Genomic DNA, 21,259 nt, shown 5'->3' on the forward strand with positions numbered 1-21,259 from the left:
ACTTAACCCACTGCGCTACCGCCCAACTCCCAACCATCTGGTTTTTGTTGTTGTTGTTGTTGTTACTGTTTTTAATACAACATCAGAGCTCAAACCCAAGGTCTCACATATGAGTTCTACCAATGAGCCACCTTTTTATTCTAATTTGTTTTGTTTGGTACTATTTTACGAGAAATTGCACACATAAAACACAGTTCCTTTATCCATGTAGTTTCACTAAATTTTGTTATTTAGTGTGAGGATTGCACGGATGCAAAGGTATTCTGTTTTCAAACGAGATCCTCATCTGAGCTTTTAAACATAACTAAAATACCATGATCGTTTCATTTTTTTAACTTATTTTACATATATGTATATTACCAGAGCATTGTTCAGCTTACTGGTTCCTGGTCGTGTAGAGAATTGAACCTAGGACTTTGGAACCTCAGGCAGGAGAATCTCTTTGCATAACCCTTATGTTATCTACTTCCACCTTAACTTGATCATTTTTTGACTGTCATAAATGTGGTGTCTCACTTAGTCTTTTTTTTAATGTAATACAGTCTTTTAAATATTTGTTTGTTTATGTAATAGAGACAAATCAAGAGGGAAAGGGAAGATAAGAAATGAGAAAGACACCAGCAGCACTGCTTCACCACTTTTGAAGCTTTTCACATGCTGGTGGGAATGAGGGGCTTGAACCCGGTCCCTGCACATTGTAACATGTTTATTCATCTGGGTGTGCTACCGCCCAGCCTCTCTCTCTCTCTCTCTCTCTCTCTCTCTCTGTTTTTTTTTTTTTTTTTGGTGAGAGTTGTTGATTCTTTTGAGTTAACACCTAGAAAATACTCATCTGTTACTGTTAATTAGTTTAGCACTTTTTAAATTGGAATTCAGTTTTTATCTTGCCTTTTTATGAACTTGTATATCTCAGGGAATGTTTTTCTTTATTGAGATATTACAACTAAATTCAAGCAGAATAATAAGACATGACTATTACTATGTACTTCCAGGTAGAGATAGGTTTCTTAGTATTTAGACAAATGTGATGTTTTGTTTTAGAATCATTATGGATCATGAGTTGATGGATAGCTTTAGCTATGTTTTAATCCACTACATCATTATCCTTATTGCTATTCATTCACACACTTTTATTTCATTCACCTATTTTTACCAGTAGGATAAAACATTATTTGGACACCACTGACTGTGTTCAGGATATTACGACTGAAGAATAAAACATTATTCAGGTTAACTTGTGTCCTTATTGACAAGGCTCTGTCATTAGAAGACATGAAACTAAGATATTCTGAACTCAGTTTGTAAATTTCCTCACTCAGATATAAAAATGTTCACTTCTCCAGGGAGCTTTTGCTTCTTCTGTGAGACATTTGGAAACTACAGCCCGGGCACTTACTATTGATGGTTTGTCTCTACAGCCTTTTAGAGGATTTTACTGGGAATATTTGCTTCTAAAATTTTAAAGATAAAATGTATTATGCATTTTTAGTATTACCATGTGCTCTAATTCAAGACCATATGGTTTTGGCCTATTGTATTTTGAACTTCTGCATCTATCAGATCTTGGGTATATCCACATAATTCCTGTGTTACTCCACATGACACCAAACAGTCTCAAAACAATTTGATGAACACTTCTACCAATATTATCATTATTACCAAAAACAATTTGAACATTTCTTATGGTTCATTTGTTGGTTCTTACACTTAATTCTTAGAGCATTTACTACTAGATGTGTTTTGATACTCTCTCTCTCTCTCTTTTTAAATAACAGAATTACATGTTGACAGGGGTTTGAATCCACATCATTCCCACCACCAGAGTTCTGAATCTTCACTCTCCCCACTGCAATCCACCACAGTTGCTCTAAGGTTGTAGACAAGTTCTGACCATCTTCTCTACAACTATCTGTCCACATTTAGACATGGTTGCCCCTTCTTTTTCTAATCCAATCTCCTCTCCCCCTCCAAGCCATTTATGAAAACATAACTACCCCCATATGTCCCTCTCCTTTTCCTTCTCTCTCTGGGTGCTGATGGAGCTGGAGTGCAGAGCCCTCTTATCTTCATCCTATCACTTCCCCCCTGCTGGGAATATGGATCAGGGTTGTTTATGGGGAGCAGAAGGTAGGAGTTCTGGCTTCTGTAGCTGCTTCTCCACAGAGCATGGGTGTTGACAGGTCGATCCATACCCCCGGCCTGTTTCTATCTTTCCCTAGTGGACCAGAGCTCTGGAGATGCGAGGGTCCAGGACACATTGATGAGATCGTCTACCCAGAGAAGTCGGGGTGGAGTCATGGTAGCATCTGCAGCCTGGTGTCTGGAAGGTGGCATGAGCTAAGCTGAGACAAGATGGTTAATGAACAGGAACCAAAAAGTAGGATCAGAGCAGATGAGATTAGGGATTTTAGGGTAGAAGAAAGCTAGGAGAACCATTTTAGGCGTGTTCCAGGGGGCACACAACTATGATAGTTTTGCTTGAGTTTGGTAGCTAGCCTGAGGTTGGATAAGAATATTGTCTAGGGGGTCAGGCGGTGGCACAGTGAGTTAAGCGCATGTGGGCAAAGCACAAGGACCGGTGTAAGGATTCCGGTTCGAGCCCCCGGCTCCCCACCTGCAGGGGAGTCGCTTCACAAGCGGTGAAGCAGGTCTGCAGGTGTCTGTCTTTCTCCCCCCCTCTCTCTTCCCCTCCTCTCTCCATTTCTCTCTGTCCTGTCCAACAACGAACGACATCAACAATGGCAATAATAATAACCACAACGAGGCTACAACAACAAGGGCAACAAAAGGGGGGAAATGGCCTCCAGGAGCGGTGGATTCATGGTGCAGGCACCGAACCCAGCAATAACCCTGGAGGAGGAAAAAAAAATAATATTGTCTAAGAGAATGGTGTCAGAGAGTAGACAAAAAGGCTAGAAAGTTGAATTAGGGCAGGGAGTAGCTCCCATTCTTGGGGGAAAAAAAAATTCTGTGGCTAAAATTGGCTATTTACCTCCATCCACCTGCTCTAGGGCATATATATCTATTTGGCACCAGAGCCTGTGTAACCTCTAAGTCCCTAATGGTCACATCTGAAGAACATTGCAGGCTGCACTCATTTCAGGACCAGTTTTTTTTTTTAAATTTTTTTTTAATTTTTAATTTAATTTTATATTTATTTATTTATCCCCTTTCGTTGCCCTTGTTGTTTTATTGTTGTAGTTATTGAAGTTGTCGTTGTTGGATAGGACAGAGAGAAATGGAGAGAGGAGGGGAAGACAGAGAAAGGGAGAGAAAGATAGACACCTGCAGACCTGCTTCAGCACCTGTTAAGCGACTCCCCTGCAGGTGGGGAGCCAGGGCTGGAACCGGGATCCTTATGCCGGTCCTTGTGCTTTGTGCCACCTGCACTTAACCCGCTGTCAGGACCAGTTTTTTTTTTTGAGTGGCAGGGCAGGATACCTTCAGCCTCTATTCGGAGACGGGGCCTATCCCTACCGTCATTGTTTTATGGTGAAGAGAAGGCCCTGGGAGGGCCCACAAGATGGCGTTCCTTATGGAAGCGACCAGTGGTAGTGGAGAGAGAGAAGGGGACTCTTTTTAGGTCTAGTCCCATCACATGTCTATGGGAATCCAAGGATTCCCTAACTAGGGCCTCAGATGATGGGGTGGTCTGATATTTACCATACGGGCCATTATTAAGTTGGCCAGTCTCTTGCCCTTATCCAACTTTTGTAGTCCTCTCTTTATCTGATGATCGTAGATTTTCTCTTAGTTGTTTAGGCATTGAGTATCATTTGTTGAGCCCAGACAGAGTTAGATTTTTGGGACCTGTCTTTGGGCCTTTCTGCTAGGCTGCCCAGCTAGTTTGGTCTAAGTCCAGTCAATGACAGACTCTATGATGCCTTCTTTAGGCACTTCAGCCATTATTGAGCACTTCTACTTTGAGTTATATAATTGCCCTGCTTATGGATACGTGTACACCTGTATCCAGTACCCTAAACCCTAGCCTAATCTAGAATCTCTTACTTAGTTAAACGATGTGCCAGCTAACGTGGATGTAGGTAGTCCCATGAGTTAGGAAAGGCCTCAACAAATTTGAAGAGTTACGAGTTTGACCGATACTCTCTTTTAGAAAGATATTTGTAATATGTAACCCTAATTAAAATCGGGTTGAATTTTTATTGTTAGGTGTTTTCCCCAAGGTTTCATTTTTATTAATTTTATAGAATACTCACATGGTCCCAGAAGTCATATATATAGCACAAAGTATATTCAGAGAAGTCTGGTTGCTTGCCCTTTTCCCGTCTATCCCTTTCTTTTCATAGGTAGACCTTTGTTTCTAAAAGTTTTATGGTCTGGGGGGTATATGCTCTACTAACTCCATTTGTAGAGCGTGCTTTCGGTCCTAGTTTCGAACCCCAGCACCACATTAAAACATTTTTTTAATGATTTGCTTATTCAAATACGGATAAATAAATCAGTGGAAGGAAAAGACTAAGGACATATATCCCCACAGGTGCAAATTTGATACTTAATCAGATGGGTATTAAAAATGCCATTAAGGGAGTCGGGCTGTAGTGCAGCAGCTTAAGCGCACGTGGCGCAAAGCCCAGGGACCGGCGTGAGGATCCCAGTTCGAGCCCCCGGCTCCCCACCTGCAGGGGAGTCGCTTCACAGGCGTTGAAGCAGGTCTGCAGGTGTCTGTCTTTCTCTCCCCCTCTCTGTCTTCCCCTCCTCTCTCCATTTCTCTCTGTCCTATCCAACAACGACGACAACAATAATAACAACAATTAAAAAACAAGGGCAACAAAAGGGAATAAATTTAAAAAATGCCATTAGAAATGGGGAAATGATGGCAATATTTGGTAAGTTGATGTTTATCTGTGTAGGGCAAAAAGAAATAAACATGAAGAGCAAAAGTTAACATTTTAGGGAGGGGGAGATGTACAGGATATCACCTAACAATAAAGAATTCCTAAAATGAGCGTGAAACCCATAGCACTGGGGTCTAGGTGGAGTATTCAGTAGAGCGCATGTACATATTATAGTGCACGAGGCCGGCCCCAGGTTCAAGCCCCTGGTGCCCACTTGAGGGGAGAACAAGAAAGAGACAGAGAAACATGCACACACAAAGAAAAAGACAGGCCCACGCTGAGAAAGCACAGCATCGAAACTTTCTTCAATGTCGTGGCGCCCGGGCTTGAACATAGGTTGTGCACAAGGCAAACCAGTTCACTACCCAAGTGAACTATTCCACCAGTCCATTTATGATTCATTTTTTATTATAGTTTAACTACTTTTTATATTTAAAAATATTTACTTATTGGATAGATTCAGAGAGAAGTCAGGAGGGAAAAGGGGAGATAAAGAGGGAGAGAAGAACTACAACGATAAAAGAACAAGGGCAACAAAAAGGGGAAAAAAATTGGTCTCCAGGAGCAGTGGATTCGTGGTACAGGCACCGAGCTCCAGCAATAACCCTGGAGGCAATAAAAATAAAAATCCTTGGTTCAAGCCCCCGGCTCCCCACCTGCAGGGGAGTCGCTTCACAGGCGGTGAAGCAGGTCTGCAGGTGTCTATCTTTCTCTCTCCCTGTCTCCCCCTCCTCTCTCCATTTCTCTCTGTCCTATCCAACAACAAAGGCATCAATAACAACAACAATAATGACAACAATAAAACAACAAGGGCAAAAACAAAGGGGAAATAAATAAATATTTAAAAATAAATAAATAAAATAAAAATCCACCATTATAATTAGAGCACTTAGCAGAAAACCCCGTGTGGAGTAAGTGCTCCAAAAAAAAAAAGAGAGAGAGAGAGAGAAACAGCTGCAGCACCATCACTGGCAAAGCTCTTCCCGCCCCCACCTCCCCACAGGTGTGGCCCAGCATGGCATTTATAGCCAACAGAATGGAATTCAGGTTCTCTGTGGCCTGGTGCATACTACCCAATACCTCTAGAGTCTCTGTGTCACTGTATGAAATGAAGATACAAACACCATAACTTTACAGGGATTCGAGGAAATGCATCTAAAGCATACGTTTCAGAATAATGCCGGTAAGTTGCTAACCAGTGTAATGAATAGCTTATTCATATTTTAGGGTCTTATTAAGTTAATTAAAACTCTGGAAATATGTAGGGCTACCCCTCTAATCAGTGGAATAAGAAGGTTCTGTGCTAGACCTGAGCACCTCGGGAGGTAGCACAGGGATACAGCTTCCCGAGTCAGAGGCCCAGTACTACAGATAGCAAAGTGGGCTTCCTGTGTACACCCCACCCTATTAACATATGAGTAAATCTCCCCACTTCTAATTTTGAAATAAATCGTACTGACCTTCATAGAGACTTTTGTTTGTTTGTTTGTTTGCTAAGGACACAAAATAATCACTCAATTAAATCAAAAAGGTGGAATTGATATAAGGATCTTTAATGCCTCTAAACTGAAACTAGAATTCTTTAGTTTCTGTTACTCACAGCTTTGAACTTAAAATGGCATCTTTTCATCTCATTGTTCCACGTTTAACATTAAGATGTTTGGGTTTTTTTGTTTTTTTACTTCTTTAGTTTACATCTTATTTTATTTTTTTTACCAGAGCGCTGTTCAGTTCTGGCTTATGATGGGGGGAGGGGATTGAACCTCCTGGGGCTTTGGAGCCTCAGGCATGAGAGTCTCTTTGCATAACCATTATGCTATCTCCCTCCACCCACATTTTAAGTCAAAGAATATATGTATTGTTAGGCTTAGTTAAAACTTCTTGAAGTGACTGTCTCCTCACTCTTGATAGGCAGCTCCTTCATTTTCCTCTGAGGAATTTAATAATGCTGACTTAACCCTGCTCAGCACTCTGTAACACCTGACTGACTTTTTTTTTTTTCCTCTTTATTGGGGAATTCATATTTACATTTGACAGTAAATCCAATAGTTTGTACTTTCATAGCATGTCTCAGTTTTCCACATAACAATACAACCCCCACTAGGTCTTCTGTCATCCTTTTCCAGGACCTGTACTCTTCCCCCCACACACACACCCCCAGCCCAGAGTCTTTGACTTCGGTGCAATACACCAGCTCCAGTCCAGGTTCTGCTTAGTGTTTTCTCTTCTGATCTTGTTTCTCAACTTCTGCCTGTGAATAAGATCATCTCATATTTGTCTCTCTGTTTCTGACTTATTTCACTTAACATGATTTCTTTAAGCTCCATCCAAGATGGGTGGAAACCAGTGACATCACCATTTTTAATACCTGAGTAGTATTCCATTGTGTATTCAAATGTCTTCTAGTTCTATCAGTTACCTGATTTTTATTAGCTACCGTTGTTATTCTGTGGAGTAGACAAGGGTCAGTGAATTTCATTATGTGCATCTAAAATCGCAGCATCAGGACCAGGCAGCAGCATACCTGGTTAAACGCACACGCAAGGGCCTGGGTTGGAACTCCTGCTCCCCACCTGCAGAGGAGATGCTTCACGAGTGGTCTGTCTCCCTATCTCTTCCCCACTCCTCCCAGTTTCTCGCTGCCATATCCAATAAAATAGAAAGAAAGAAAAAAGGAAGAAATGACCATCAGGAGCAGTGGATTCGTAGTACTGCCACCATGCCACAGTGATAACCCTGGTGGCAATAAAAACAAATAGATGAATGGATGCATGGATGGATGAATGGATGGATGGATGGATGAATAGATACAGTCACAGTATCACACTATGGAAGAAAGAAATAGTACTGTAGCTAGTTTAGAGGTCTGTATCATCTGCTATTGAGTTTGATGCAGATTGGATTGATTTTGAATTATTGATAATTATATAATAAAAGCTATGAGAAAAATATATTTTGCTTTCAGGAATCTTTTAAAAATATTTTCACTTATTTAATATGATAAAGAGAACTACAGCATAACTGGCACATATGATGTCAGGGATCGAATTTAAGACCTTGTGCTTTAAAGTCCAGCATTCTTGCCACTACGTCACCTCCTAGGCCACTCTCAGGAATATTTTTAGTGAATCATACTTAAACAGTCTGTGCCATTAGTTTGTCAGTAGCTATAGTTTCTCTAATTTTTAACATTATTGTGTACAGTCTGATACAAGTTAAAGTAAAATTTTTTGTAAATTCTAGGATGTAAAACTTACTGGGAGATAAAATGCTACCAACTACTAAAGTTGGTTGTGAAAGAAAACATACGTAAAGTATTCTGAGCACTGCTCGGTTCACTGTAAAGGTAATAACAGGTTTCAATGTCCACTGGTAATTTGTTTTTGTTGTTACTATATGGTGGTATAATTTTTTTAAATCTTGAGTTCAGATTTTTGAAATGTTTTTTAGAAGTTTCTCTGCTTTATAATTTTTTTGCATTTCATATCTTAGAGTTGGTATCAAATTTTACTAAAATTTTGTATTTCTCTCTGTACGTCTTCTCTGTTATACATTACCCTTAAGAATGTAGTATAGATTTTCAGCTCCACTGTAGGAGTTGGGGGAGGGACATAGACCTTTGGTGGCAGGAATGGTGTTAAAAAAAATAAATAGTGCTGAAGGGAGAATACAGGGTGAAACAGTATTCAAAAAAGGAATTCAAAAAGGGGAGATGGAAAGAGGGATGTCTAAACAGTTTGGAGCCCAGGGCTAAGAGGTATGGAGAGAGAAAGAACATTTTGATGAATCTGAGAATGTCAGTATGTAAAATGTAGTATGACTGTAAGATACTCGTTTGATGTGCAGGTAACCTTTAAATAACAGTGGCTGGTAGCTCTCTCATTGCTTAGATCTAAATGTTTTGTTTTTGTCTTATTTATTGGATAGAGGGAGAGAGAAATAGAGACAGAGAAACGCCTGCAGTACTGTTTCACCATGTTGAAACTTCCCCTGCAGGTGGGAACTGGGGGCTTGAACCTGTCCTTGCGCACTGTAGCATTTGTGCACTCAGTTGAGTGTGCCACCGCCCTGCCCCCTTGGACCTAAATCAACAGGTGATTTTAAAATCTGCTTTGTGGCATCCCCCCCCCCACATACTTATAGATGTTTAAAATCATGAAGTGGAAAAGGAAACAGTGATTTTTAAATCCCATCTGCTACCCTTGAACCCTACTTCACCATCCTCTCCTCAGAGAATAACTGGTTTCTTGTATGTCTTTTTAACTCTGTATCTGTTTTCCTTTCCTTTTTAAAAACATGTCTTAATACACTCTACTCTTTACCTCATCTTTTTTTTTTACTTAATGCTCATGAATACTGGTTTCATTCAACATCTTATAGACGTGTTTATCAGTATTTATTCTCAGGGCCTAAGTCTATGTCATGCGTGTACAGATCATTTATGGAATCGATTCGTACATGCATTGCTTATTATGTAGCTTTTATTTCTTACAGTGTCACAATTAATACACTTGTATCTTTTTCTCTAACTTTATAGGTTACATTTCTAGATACAGAATCATCATATGGGGGGTAGCATAATGCTTATGCATAAAGTCTATCATGTCTACCTGCGGCTCCAAAGTCCCAGGTTCAGTCCCTCCACACCACCGTAAGCCATTTCTGAGCAGTGCTCGGGTAAGAAAAAAGGGAAAACGAGTCTGCGTATGTTTCTAGTTGAGTAAAGATTATTGACTTTCTCATTATTATATTTGCATTTATTAACTACAACTTCTGAGCTTGTAGCTGCCCATATAACATTTCCTTCATGGCTCCTTTCAGTATTTTTATGTGTTACATGTTTTACTAAAAAGTTACATGAGTAACAGGAGTGAAGTAGCAATCCAACTTCCATTTTTGTTTACATATGTGAGAGAGTCCTTATAAGAGAGGCACCAGGGAGTCTGGCGGTAACACAGCGGGTTAAGCGCACATGGCGCAAAGCATAAAGACCGACGCAAAGATCCCAGTTCGAGCCCCCGGTTCCCCACCTGCAGGGGTGTCGCTTCACAGGCAGTGAAGCAGGTCTGTAGGTGTCTATCTTTCTCTCCCCCTCTCTGTCATCCCCTCCTCTCTCCATTTCTCTCTGTCCTATCCAACAATAACAACAACACAATAATAACTACAACAACAATAATAAACAACAAGGGCAACAAAAGGGAAAAATAAATAAATTTTTAAAAAGAGAGAGACACCAAAGCACTGCTCTGCAATTTTAGAGGGCTGTGACTAGACCCAACCCCTCATACATTCAAGGAATATGTTCTACTGAACCCTCACCCTAGACTTTTAACTGAATTTTAAAAGATTGTTAAAACAGCTTTGAGTCCCCAGTGAGTCAAAATGCCATTTCATTGTATGCTTTATATATTTGAGTTTTATTTCTGCCAGTCTGTCATTATGCTTCCATGTTCTCTTAATAACTGCTGTTTAGTTCACATAATGTATATTTATATATTTCTGATCCTGTATTTCTGAGATAAATTTTGGTTGTTACTGTCCTATCAATAAGCCTTAAATCATTTGCATACAATTTATTGTTTTGATTTCTTTTACTGTGGAACCAATTTTTAGATTTCTGCTCAGGAACTCTTCTTTGGCCAGTGAATTATAATTTGGATTATAAGTAATTATAATTTGTGTTCCGATAAGTCAACTACTAATTAACTGTAATTTCTCCTCAGCTTGAAGACATTTTCTTTTGTTTTCTAGCCTTTAATCTAGACAACGAGCAACCAGATTATGATATGGACTCAGAAGATGAGACCTTATTAAATAGACTTAACAGAAAGATGGAAATTAAGCCTTTGCAATTTGAAATTATGATTGACAGACTTGAAAAAGCCAGTTCTAATCAGGTACTGTACCATATAAAATCTCTCTCATCTTACACTTAATACAATTCTTGGCTTTACTTTGCATTTTCTTTATATCTGAGTGCACTGCTCTTTACTCTTTTAAATTTCGTGTCCTAATATCCTGGGATTTCTGCTTACAATATTCCTTACACTGAGCAGGGGTGCTATTCAATTTTGGTTTTTCCTTTGTATGTAAAAATAATGCCTGTTAAATTTTTTTATCTCTTCCTTTTTATAGGACTTTTTACTATTGGTAACTTGTTGATAAATATGCATGATCGGGTCTCTAAGGCAGAAATTTCATACCAAATTTTTGCTCAGTTGTTCAGACTTACATTAAATTACTATTCTTATTTTTTAAATGTATTTTGGTTACCTGTATATTGAAATTTTAAGTGAAAGAAAGTCATATTAGTTACTATTAATATAGTCAGGTTTAAAAATTTTTTTAAAATATATTATCTTTATTTATTTATTGGAGAGAGTCAGTCAGAAATCGAGAGGGAAGAGGATGATAGAGAGGAGAGAGACAGAGATATTTGTGACATTTTTGACACTGCTTTGTCACTCACAAAGCTTTTTCCCTGCAGGTGGGGGCTGAGGCTTGAGCCCCGGTCCTTGAGAATTATAAGATGCGTGCTCAACCAGTACGCCACCACCCAGCCCCAAGATAGAAACTTTTTGCAATAAATTGGAAATTTTCCCTAATTTACCCATAAGACTCAGTATCTTCTTTCAGCTATGAATTTAAGTTCTTTAAACATCTGAGACATAGGCAGCTCTTTAGAACATCTCCCAGATTTTTTATTATGAAGTGACTTTGCTGCATATTTCACCCCACCTCCGCACTATTGAAGTTAACATCTAGTGTACCATTTAGGAAGTTCATTATAAATTTTATTTAATTTAACTTTCACTTGGAATTTTGAGAGACTATCTTGTTTGTCTTTTTGTTGTGTGTGTGTGTATGTATGTGTGTATATATATATATATATATATATATATATATATATATATATGTTTGTTTGTTTTTTTTTGCAGAGCCAAAGTTTCCTGCATGCATAGTTTTGCTGCTCTGAGAATACTTGTTCACTCAGATAGGGAGAGGCCCCACAGTACAAAACTTCCTTAGGACTTGAACTTGGGTCACAGCACTTGGCAAGGCACATACCTTATCCAGTAAACTCTGTATCCAGCTCTATCTTTAATAATTAGGTTGATATTCGTTATAATTAGTAATCCCCATTTTCCTGGGATTTTAATTACTGGTTGATAATCACTTCAGTTTTTGTGTGTAGATTTTCCTAGAAGTCTTAGACTTTTGTCATTCATGAGTGCTCAGAAATGATTCATGGCAACTGAAATTGTAACATCAGAAGCCCTTAGCCCTCAGTTCCATGATTTGCTTTTATTTAACCAGTAATATTCACAGGAACAAGACAGGTGACAGTTATGCTCTTTTTAATTTTAAAGGGGGTTAATGCTTTCTAGTGCAGTTACTGATAGAGGAGTACAATTTCAGCATGCACCAGGACCCCACAGTTCTCTCCTACCCTCCCACTCCCTCCTTCTCCCAGGTCCTTTGCTTTGATGCAGTTCCCCCTGACTAGTTCATGTTTCACTTCATGTCCCTATTTATCAAGTCCCACTTAGAAAGTGAGATCATTTCTCCTTCCCTTTTTGGCTTATCTCACTTAACATGATGTCCTCTAGTTCCAAGATACTTCAGAGGCGAGGATCTCCTTGTTCTTAACAGCTGAGTAATACTCAGTCATGTATATATACCATAGTTGTTGGTTTTTTTTTTTTTTGGCAGGGGTGCATTCATCTGTTGTTGGACATCTGGTTTGCTTCCAGGTCTTGGCTATTATCAATTGTGTTATAAACGTCGGTATATACAGATCTCTTCTGATAGGTGCTTTGCTTTGCTTTGGGTAAATCCCCAGAGGAATTGTTGGGTCATAGGGCAGGTCTATTTCTAATGTTCTGAGAAATCTCCAGACTGCTTTCCACAAAGGTTGGACCAATGTACACTCCCACAAGCAGTGCAGAAGTGTTCCCTTTTTCCCACATCCTCTCCAACATTTTTTAATTATTGTCTTTTCTAATGTATGACATTCTCACAGGTGTTCAGTGATATCTCATCATTGTCTTTATTTGCATTTCTCTCGTGATTAGTGAATTTGAACACCTTTTCATGTGCATGATGGCCTTCTGGATCTCTTCTTCAGTGAAGTTTCTGTCCTTGTCCTTGCCCCACTTTCTATTGGGATTATTTGTTTGTTTTAGTGTTTACTGAGCTCTTTATGTATTTCGGTTATTAGCCCTTTATCTAAAGTGTCCTGTGTAAAGATCCTTTCCCACACAATAGGGCGTCTTTCTGTTAGTGTGGAGGTATCCTTTGTAGTGCAGAAGCTTTTCAATTTGATGTAGTCCCATTGAGTTATTTTTGTCTTGGTTTACTTTGCTGTCAGATTTGAGTTCTAACCTTATGGAGCTTCTTATTTCAGTAGAGCCAGATTAAATAAAAAGTATGTAAACATACATATGTGGTTATCTCGCCACCTGGAAACATGACTGTTCTGTATTGCTTTTTGCTCCATCACAGACTTCAGATCCTACTATAGCAGGATGATAGCATCTGCTTTTAGCAGTGGAGATGAAGGTGGAAGCTTTGTAACAGCAATAAGAATGATTCTGGGGAGTCAGGCAGTATAGCGCAGCAGGTTAAGTGCACGTGGTGCAAAGTGCAAGGACCAGCAAGGATCCCGGTTCAAGCCCCCGGTTCCCCACCTGCAGGGGGTGCCTTCACAGGCGGTGAAGCAGGTCTGCAGGTGTCTATCTTTCTCTCCCCCTCTCTATCTTCCTGTCCTCTCTCCATTTCTCTCTGTCCTATCTAACAATGCAACATCAATAACAATAGTAACTACAACAACAATGAAAAACAACAAGGACAACAAAAGAGAAAATAAACAAATAAAATATTTTTAAAAAAAGAAGAAGAAGAAGAATGATTCTGTTGTTAGAACTAAATATCAGAGATACCCAAATGCTGTCCTTGTTCAAGACCCTGATCTGAGGGCAACAAAGGGAATAAAGTATTAAAAAAAAAAAAAAAAAAGACCCTGATCTGTAGATTCATGAAATCTGTCTTTCCATTTGGGGGCTAGAACAGAGCCAGATCCCAGGACAAGAAATCAAATGCATGGTTAAGCCGCTACTTGTTAGGTTAGTAATGACCTCTAAAAGACCAAGACAGAGACTTCTTCCCCTTCATTCTGTGCAGACTACTGCATTGGGTCGTTATTGAAAAATTCTCATGCCAGGTGCTGTGATTACTTTCAGTCTCTATGTGTTTATCTTACTCAGTTTCCCCAGATTTCTTAAAACCTGTCATCTTTGGTCCTTTAAATCCAATTCACTCTCTTCTGGTTTTCTTATTTTTCATGATCTTCTAGTTTTGCTGACTCCTTTTCATTCAACTTCTGCAAATGTTGGGGGAGGGGTTACTCTTTCAATCCTGTTTCTTTTATTCTTACCCTATGTGCTTTGGGTGTAGATCACCTTAGTATTTTTGTAAGTATAACTATATGTATATTGTTACCCTTGGTTTCTCTAGAGCTTCAGGATGTGTGTGTGTGTGTGTGTGTGTGTTTCCCCTCGCAGTCTCCACCTGTATGATTTCATGTATCTTTCAAGTTTATCCTTTCTAGATTTATTCTCCTAGATGATCCTGTGCTGTGTTCTTTATCTTTCCAGTGTTGCCCCAAATCCACATGTTTTTAATGAGTTTTCTTTTAGCCCCTGAATTTGTCGTCTTCTTATGGGCCTGAATATTCCAGTTTTAATTTTCTCTTCTCTCATTTCTTCAACTCTTTGATCCAAAAATGTAGTGGAAAGGAGGTTATCCCTATGTCTGGGGAAACTTCCACTTGATTCCTTCTATCACAAGAAACTACCACCAAAATCTGTCTGTCTCTCTAGTCAGTTAAACTTTCAGGTGATTAACACACAGCTTATTTTTTCTCACCACACAATCCAGTCCACTTTACTGAAATTGCACTCTTAGTGTTACCAGTATTTGTCACACAGGAGCCTTTTTTAGTCTGGAGTTTGAGATATAAATATGCAGGAACAATTTTTTATGATTTTTATCTCTCCATCAGTGCACCCAAAATGAATTTTGAAAAGTAAGTCAGTTGTCTAAGAAATAATAACTTTACCATAGCTCTGTAGCCAATTAAATGGTGGTTTTTGTTGCTTTTTAGTAAATGAAGTACTGACCGGCAGAACATAAAAACAACAGATGTCTGAGAAAATACAGTTAAAATTGAACAAAAGTGTCAGGTTGTTTAGCTAAAAGCTGTGTATTGAATTATTATTACCTGAAATATAAAGAGGGTAATTAATTAACAAAAGGACATTTCTAACAAAAGCATGAAGCATCAGATAAGGAAATCTGAGTAAGGTTTAATCCCCCGGCACCTTCTCTAGGAATATTACAGCAGTGTTATTTTGATAGTATTGTTACATAGGAAACTCACTACTGCTCTGCTCACTGATAGAACAAGACCTGTCTGTCTCCCACTTCAAGGTTAAGTTAGGTTCTTGTTTTGATTCATGAGTGTTACAGAATTTGTCAGAAGTAAAATAACCAGAACTGAGTCGTGCACCTCAACGTTGTTTCCCTGAGTCCCCACAACATGGAAACTACTATTGATGTGATATTTGTTCTTACAAGATGCAGTTGTGACAGCTGTGATGTTCTCATCATGAGATACGATTGTATTATGTCCAGAAAGCTTGATTCTTATTTAATCACAGTCCTTGAAGACCTAGGACATTTCTATTACCATTCCAGAGAACTTCATCTAATAGTAGGAAGGTGTCCTGTGAAAGTTGGTATTTGGAAACTTATTATTTCCAGACTCTCATGTTCCAGACTTTGGCCCTCCACTTAAAGATTAGCTTACTCAACCTGTCTGGTGCAGTTAAGCTGACTCCACTAAGACATTGAATTAACCATAGTATGGCCACTTAAAGTTTTATTGAACTAAATATAACTGTCACATAAATTTAGTATATTTCAGTTGAAATGGTGAATGTGTTCTCTTCCTGTGGTCTGATTGTCCTTGCAGCCGATGATAATAAGAATCAACTAATTAACCTTAGTAATCACTGTCAGGGGACAAAAGTTCCAAATGGTCCTTGCATTTATTCCATGAGGTCAACCAGTGTGAAAAGTGAGGTCAGATTGGAAACTTTCATGGTGGGTTATGCATTCTCCAGATGACTTCTTCACGTAGCCCATAGGTCAGTTAGTATGTAGATCTTAACATTTCACGGAGAAAATATTTTCCTTTAATTCCAAGGTGAAATCTCAGTTTGTTTTGAAAAGTAATCTAAAATGATAAAAAGACTGGTAAGAAAGACATCACTTCAGCAAGACTTTTCAGTCCTAACACTTCATGATTATTTTTTAAAACATTTTATTTATTTGTATTGTTTATTGGATATAGACAGAAATTGAGAGTGAAAGGGAAGATAGAGAAAAAGAGATACCTGGGCCAAGTGGTGGTGCACTTGGTTGAGTCCAAATGTTACAATGCACAAGGACCTGGGTTTGATCCCCACCTGCAGGAGGAAAGCTCTTGTGAGTGGTGAAGCAGTGCTACAGGTGTCTCTGTTTCTCTCCCTCTCTTATCTCCCCCTTCCCTCTCAATTTCTGGCTCTTTCTATCCAATAAATAAAGATAATAATTTTTTTTTTATTAAAAAAAGAGAGAGAGAGATCCACAGTATTGCTTCACTGCTTATGAAGCTTTCCCCAGAAGTTGGGACCAGTGGTGTTAACCTCAGCCCTTGTGCATGATAACATGTGCTCTGTACAGGACAGGCCACCGTGCTGGCCCCTACTTCATGATGATGTTATAAAATTCATTGTAAGTGGGAGTCGGGCTGTAGCACAGCGGGTTAAGCACAGGTGGCGCAAAGCACAAGGACTGGCATAAGGATCCCGGTTCGAGCCCCGACTCCCCACCTGCAGGGGAGTCGCTTCACAGGCGGTGAAGCAGGTCTGCCGGTGTCTGTCTTTCTCTCCCCCTGTCTTCCCCTCCTCTCTCCATTTCTCTCTGTCCTGTCCAACAACAACGACAGCAATGATAACTACAACAATAAAACAACAAGGGCAACAAAAGGGAATAAATAAATAAAATAAAATAAAACACTGGGGAGGTGACTATACTTTAAAAAATATTTAAAAAAAGAAACAAAAAAAAAATTCATTGTAAGTGAGTATGTCTAACCATCTGTCTGGTCTTTGCAGGAATCAGGGAAATAGTGACCATGCAAATCTGTAGCACCTTTAATTTTACTATGCTGACTGTGTTCACAAAGGGATAGAAGACCCTTAAGTTATGTGTCAGTATCAGAGCTTGTTAGAAAGAGTTTTGAGAACAAGGATTCTCGGACCAGCTTGGGTAGAGGAATTGAGTTTACGAGTAATTGGTATAGGAAACCCAGTCATTTTGACTATTTTAGGTAGTAAAATTCACTTACCTCTCAAGGTAAAACATTAATTTGGGGATAAATCTCATTATTAAATATTTTGTTCGACCGGACTAAATTGTATTTTCTGTAATCATGGTATTTGATCATATTTTCTTGTACAGGTGTAAGTTTTGTTTCTCTTCTTCAAACATTGTAATCGATGACAGTCTGTATTTTTCATTTAGCTTGTCACACTTCAAGAAGCAAAACTGTTGCTAAATGAAGATGATTACCTTATTAAAGCTGTGCATGACTACTGGGTGAGAAAACGTAAGAACTGCAGGGGGCCGTCCCTTATTCCTCAGATAAAACAAGAGAAAAGAGATGGTTCTACCAACAATGACCCTTATGTTGCTTTTCGGAGAAGAACAGAAAAAATGCAAACTCGAAAGGTAACATGCAAATCAGACTTAACTGAATGTGTCCTCGCTGTATGTATGACCTATCTGTCTGCTAGTAACTGGAGCAACTGTGAGTAAATCGAACATGAACAGGGCCTGATGACGTTGAACTAAAGAATTCAGAAATCCTGCTCTTCAGCCGGAAACCAGCAGGATGTTTTTGGTCAGTGATATCTCAGTTTTGCTTTTTTAACGGGGCAAAAAGTAGTGCTCTTCAGCAGCTTCTGTGGCCTGCTTCACAGTATCTGCTTCAGGCCTGTGCCCTTGATAAATGTACCGTTCATACCACTGCAGGCTTGCGATTGGAGCGATAAGAAGAGCGTATAGCTCTCAAAAGTTTTCGAGTTCTTCAATGAACTGCATTCTATATATACCCTCTGGGAAGCTTAAGAGCTTATCAGATCCTTTGAAACTATATTTAAATCCTTGAAAATAATAATGGACTTTACTGCCTGTAGCTACTGTGGGGTCATGGGAAGTTTGGGAAGGTTCATTTTCAAGCCTATTCTGCCACCAGCCAAAAGTAACACAGTGGAATCATTTTTCCCTTTTTTTAAAAAATTTATTTATTTCCCTTTTTGTTGCCCTTGTTTTTCATTATTGTTGTAGTCATTATTGTTGTTGTTATTGATGTCACCATTGCTAGATAGGACACAGAGAAATGGAGAGAGGAGGGGAAGACAGAGGGGGAGAGAAAGATAGACACCCACAGACCTGCTTCACCGCCTGTGAAGCGACTCCCCTGCAGGTGGGGAGCTGGGGGCTCGAACTGGATCCTTACGCAGATCCTTGCACTTAGCGCCAGCGCCATATGCGCTTAACCCGCTACGCTACTGCCCGACTCCCCATTTTCTCCTCATTTGAGTTGTCAGTTGTGTCAGGTTTTAAATTGATGAACTTGTTTCTATCTGGCTTTCAGAATCAGTGTGAGCCAGAATTTTAAGTAAGAGAACAGTGTCTTGTGCTGTAGAATGATACAGTATAGAGGAAAGCATTATTTGGGTATTCACTGCTATCCATATCTCATAATTAACAGTAAACACCATTCATAGAAACAACATCCAAAAATATTAAAAACCAGAGGGGATTGTAATTGGAGGCAAAGCATTTTTAGTGCACTTGTGAAAGTTTTTCCTAACATTGAAAGCTTGCTCTTGTCAGCTGTTAAAATATAACAGCTGCAAAGCATAACAGCTGACAGGGATAATATATTTTAGGTAAAATGCTTCTACTGGTAAACATCAGAGTTTCTGTACCTCTTGGATGTCCCAAGTATAGATTTTCTCTAACCCAATCTGAACTTTCAGTTTGGCATTTTAATTATTTGCTGAGGAAATTTAAGATATTTTATGAGGATTTTTCATCTTGTTTAGAAAACACTAGACTAAGATATGTTGATAAGTATCACAAAACTTTATAAATACGAATAATTGGGCATGAAAGAGAAAATATCTTTGGTTCAGGTCTATTGCAAAACAATATTTTAGCAATACCTCTTGAAAGAAAAATACTCTTAATTTTAATGAGTAAGTATAAAATGGCAATATTTATTAGCTAAATCCTATTCGGAGTGTTTTTGTCTTAGTTAAAATTACTATTTTTAACATTGTACACTAAGAATTACTCTTAATTTTGACTCTTCACTATTTACATAGTAACTAGTGCATCTTTTTCTTGAACACTTTTTACCCTTCTCTTATCTAATACATTATTCTCTGCAGCGTGGTGTGTTTTCCAATGGTGTTTTATTTCTCTGCTTTTAGTTGTGGGACCAAAGACTGTTCCCCTTCATGTGTGCTGTTGCTGCTTAGAAATGTTGATGTGTTTCAAAATAAGAAAGTTGGGAAAGCAGTGAACACCCCCTAGGTGTTCAAGAGGTGGGCAAGCACTGGGGGATACAAAAATGAGTACCGATAACAAAGCAAAACAAGCACTTGTATAGCTGATGCAAAGACTAAAGTAAAAGCCTTTAAGGTAATGTTTTGGCAGTCTAGGTATTTATTTAATTCACTGAATTTTAGATTTGGGAGTGTTAAAGTGCTTTTTTAAAATGAGATAGTCTTAAGACACTAACTTGTCTTACTGCACTAACTGGGGAGTCTTTGAATCATCATACCCATTTGATATGTTGAAGTAAAATCGTTAGGTCTTCTCCTCCCCCCCCCCCCCCCCGTGTGGCCCAGAGGAAGCAAGATTGGCAATTAGGAGAGGAGACCAAAGTATTCTTAGTCTGGCTTCACATAGCAGTCACCGGCTTATCCTCGGCTATGAGTAGATCTACAGGTAATTGCAAAGCGCAGCAGTTTGGGAGCCACTTCCCTAGAGCTTTGGCAAGGTATAGATAACTGGATTAGGGGAAAAAAGAAATGGCTCCTTGCAGAAACAGTAGTGAAGAGGGTTGAAGGTAAAAAGTGGATTTGAATACAGGAGTAAGGAGGGCTGTCGTATGGCATGGGAAAGTGTGGATCGACCTGCCAACACCCATGTTCTGCAGAGAAGCAGTGACACCCCACAGTGACCCTGCATCCATACTCCCAGAGGGACAAAGAATAGGAAAGCTGTCAAGGGAGGGGATGGGATATGGAGCTCTGGGGTGGGCACTGTGTGGAAATGGACCCCTCTTATCCTGTGGTCTCGTCAATATTTCCATTTTATAAATTTTTTTTTTTTAAAGCATAGAAAAGATGTTACTATGAACTCAAGGTTTTAGGTCAGGTGACTGCACACCTGGTTGAATGCACATGGTATAAACTTATGGTTTATAATATTGACAAAGTTAAATCATTTTAAAAATCAGTAAACTAAATTGAAGAAAATTCTATGAAAACAAACGACCTCTAAAAAATGTCAAGATAATAATCATAAAAAAGAACTATTCCGTATTATAGGGTAGTAAAAAGATAATGACAACTAGATGGAGTTTTCTTTTGTTTTCGCTGTTGTTTTGTTGTTTTAACCAGAGCAATGCTCACCTCTGGTTTATGGTAGTGCAGGGGGATTGAACCTGAGACTTGGAAGCTTCAGACATGAGAATCTCTTTGCATAACCATTACTCTATCTCCACCCCCAAATGCACTTTTAACACTAAATCAGATCCTAGACCAGTGAAAAGAATTTTTTTATTTTATATTTATAAAAAGAAAACATTGACAAAACCATAGGATAAGAGGGGTACAACTCCACACAATTCCCATCACCAGAACTCTGTATCCCATCCCCTCCCCTGATAGCTTTCCTATTCTTTATCCCTCTGGGAGCATAGACCCAGGGTCATTATGGGGTGAAGAAGGAGAGAGAAATGGAGAGAGGTGGGGAAGACAGAGAAGGGGAGAGAAAGACACCTGCAGACCTGCTTCACCACTTGTGAAGTGACTCCCTTGCAGGTGAGGAGCCGGAGGCTCGAACCAGGATCCTTACACCGGTCCTTGCGCTTTGCTCCACGTGCGTTTAAACCTGCTGCGCTACCACCTGACTCCCCAGTGAAAAGAATTTATAACGATCAGTATTAATGAATTTTTATAATTAAATTGTTGTCTTAACATCCTTTATAGTGACAG

The 21,259-nt window shown here is 39.1% G+C and overlaps 1 protein-coding gene across 3 annotated transcripts in view; it reads left to right on the plus strand.

The window, feature by feature from the left end:
* EPC2 (enhancer of polycomb homolog 2) overlaps positions 1-21,259 on the plus strand; it is a 126,771-nt gene that overhangs the window by 68,391 nt on the left and 37,121 nt on the right. For all 3 annotated transcript variants that reach the window (XM_060178094.1, XM_007522234.2, XM_060178095.1), the window contains exons 3-4: positions 10,608-10,753; positions 17,487-17,693. In XM_060178094.1, coding sequence (XP_060034077.1) covers positions 10,608-10,753; positions 17,487-17,693 — 353 coding nt within the window. The remainder of the gene's footprint in view (positions 1-10,607; positions 10,754-17,486; positions 17,694-21,259) is intronic.

Source organism: Erinaceus europaeus, chromosome 18, assembly GCF_950295315.1.
Source record: "Erinaceus europaeus chromosome 18, mEriEur2.1, whole genome shotgun sequence".
Lineage (NCBI taxonomy): Eukaryota > Metazoa > Chordata > Mammalia > Eulipotyphla > Erinaceidae > Erinaceus > Erinaceus europaeus.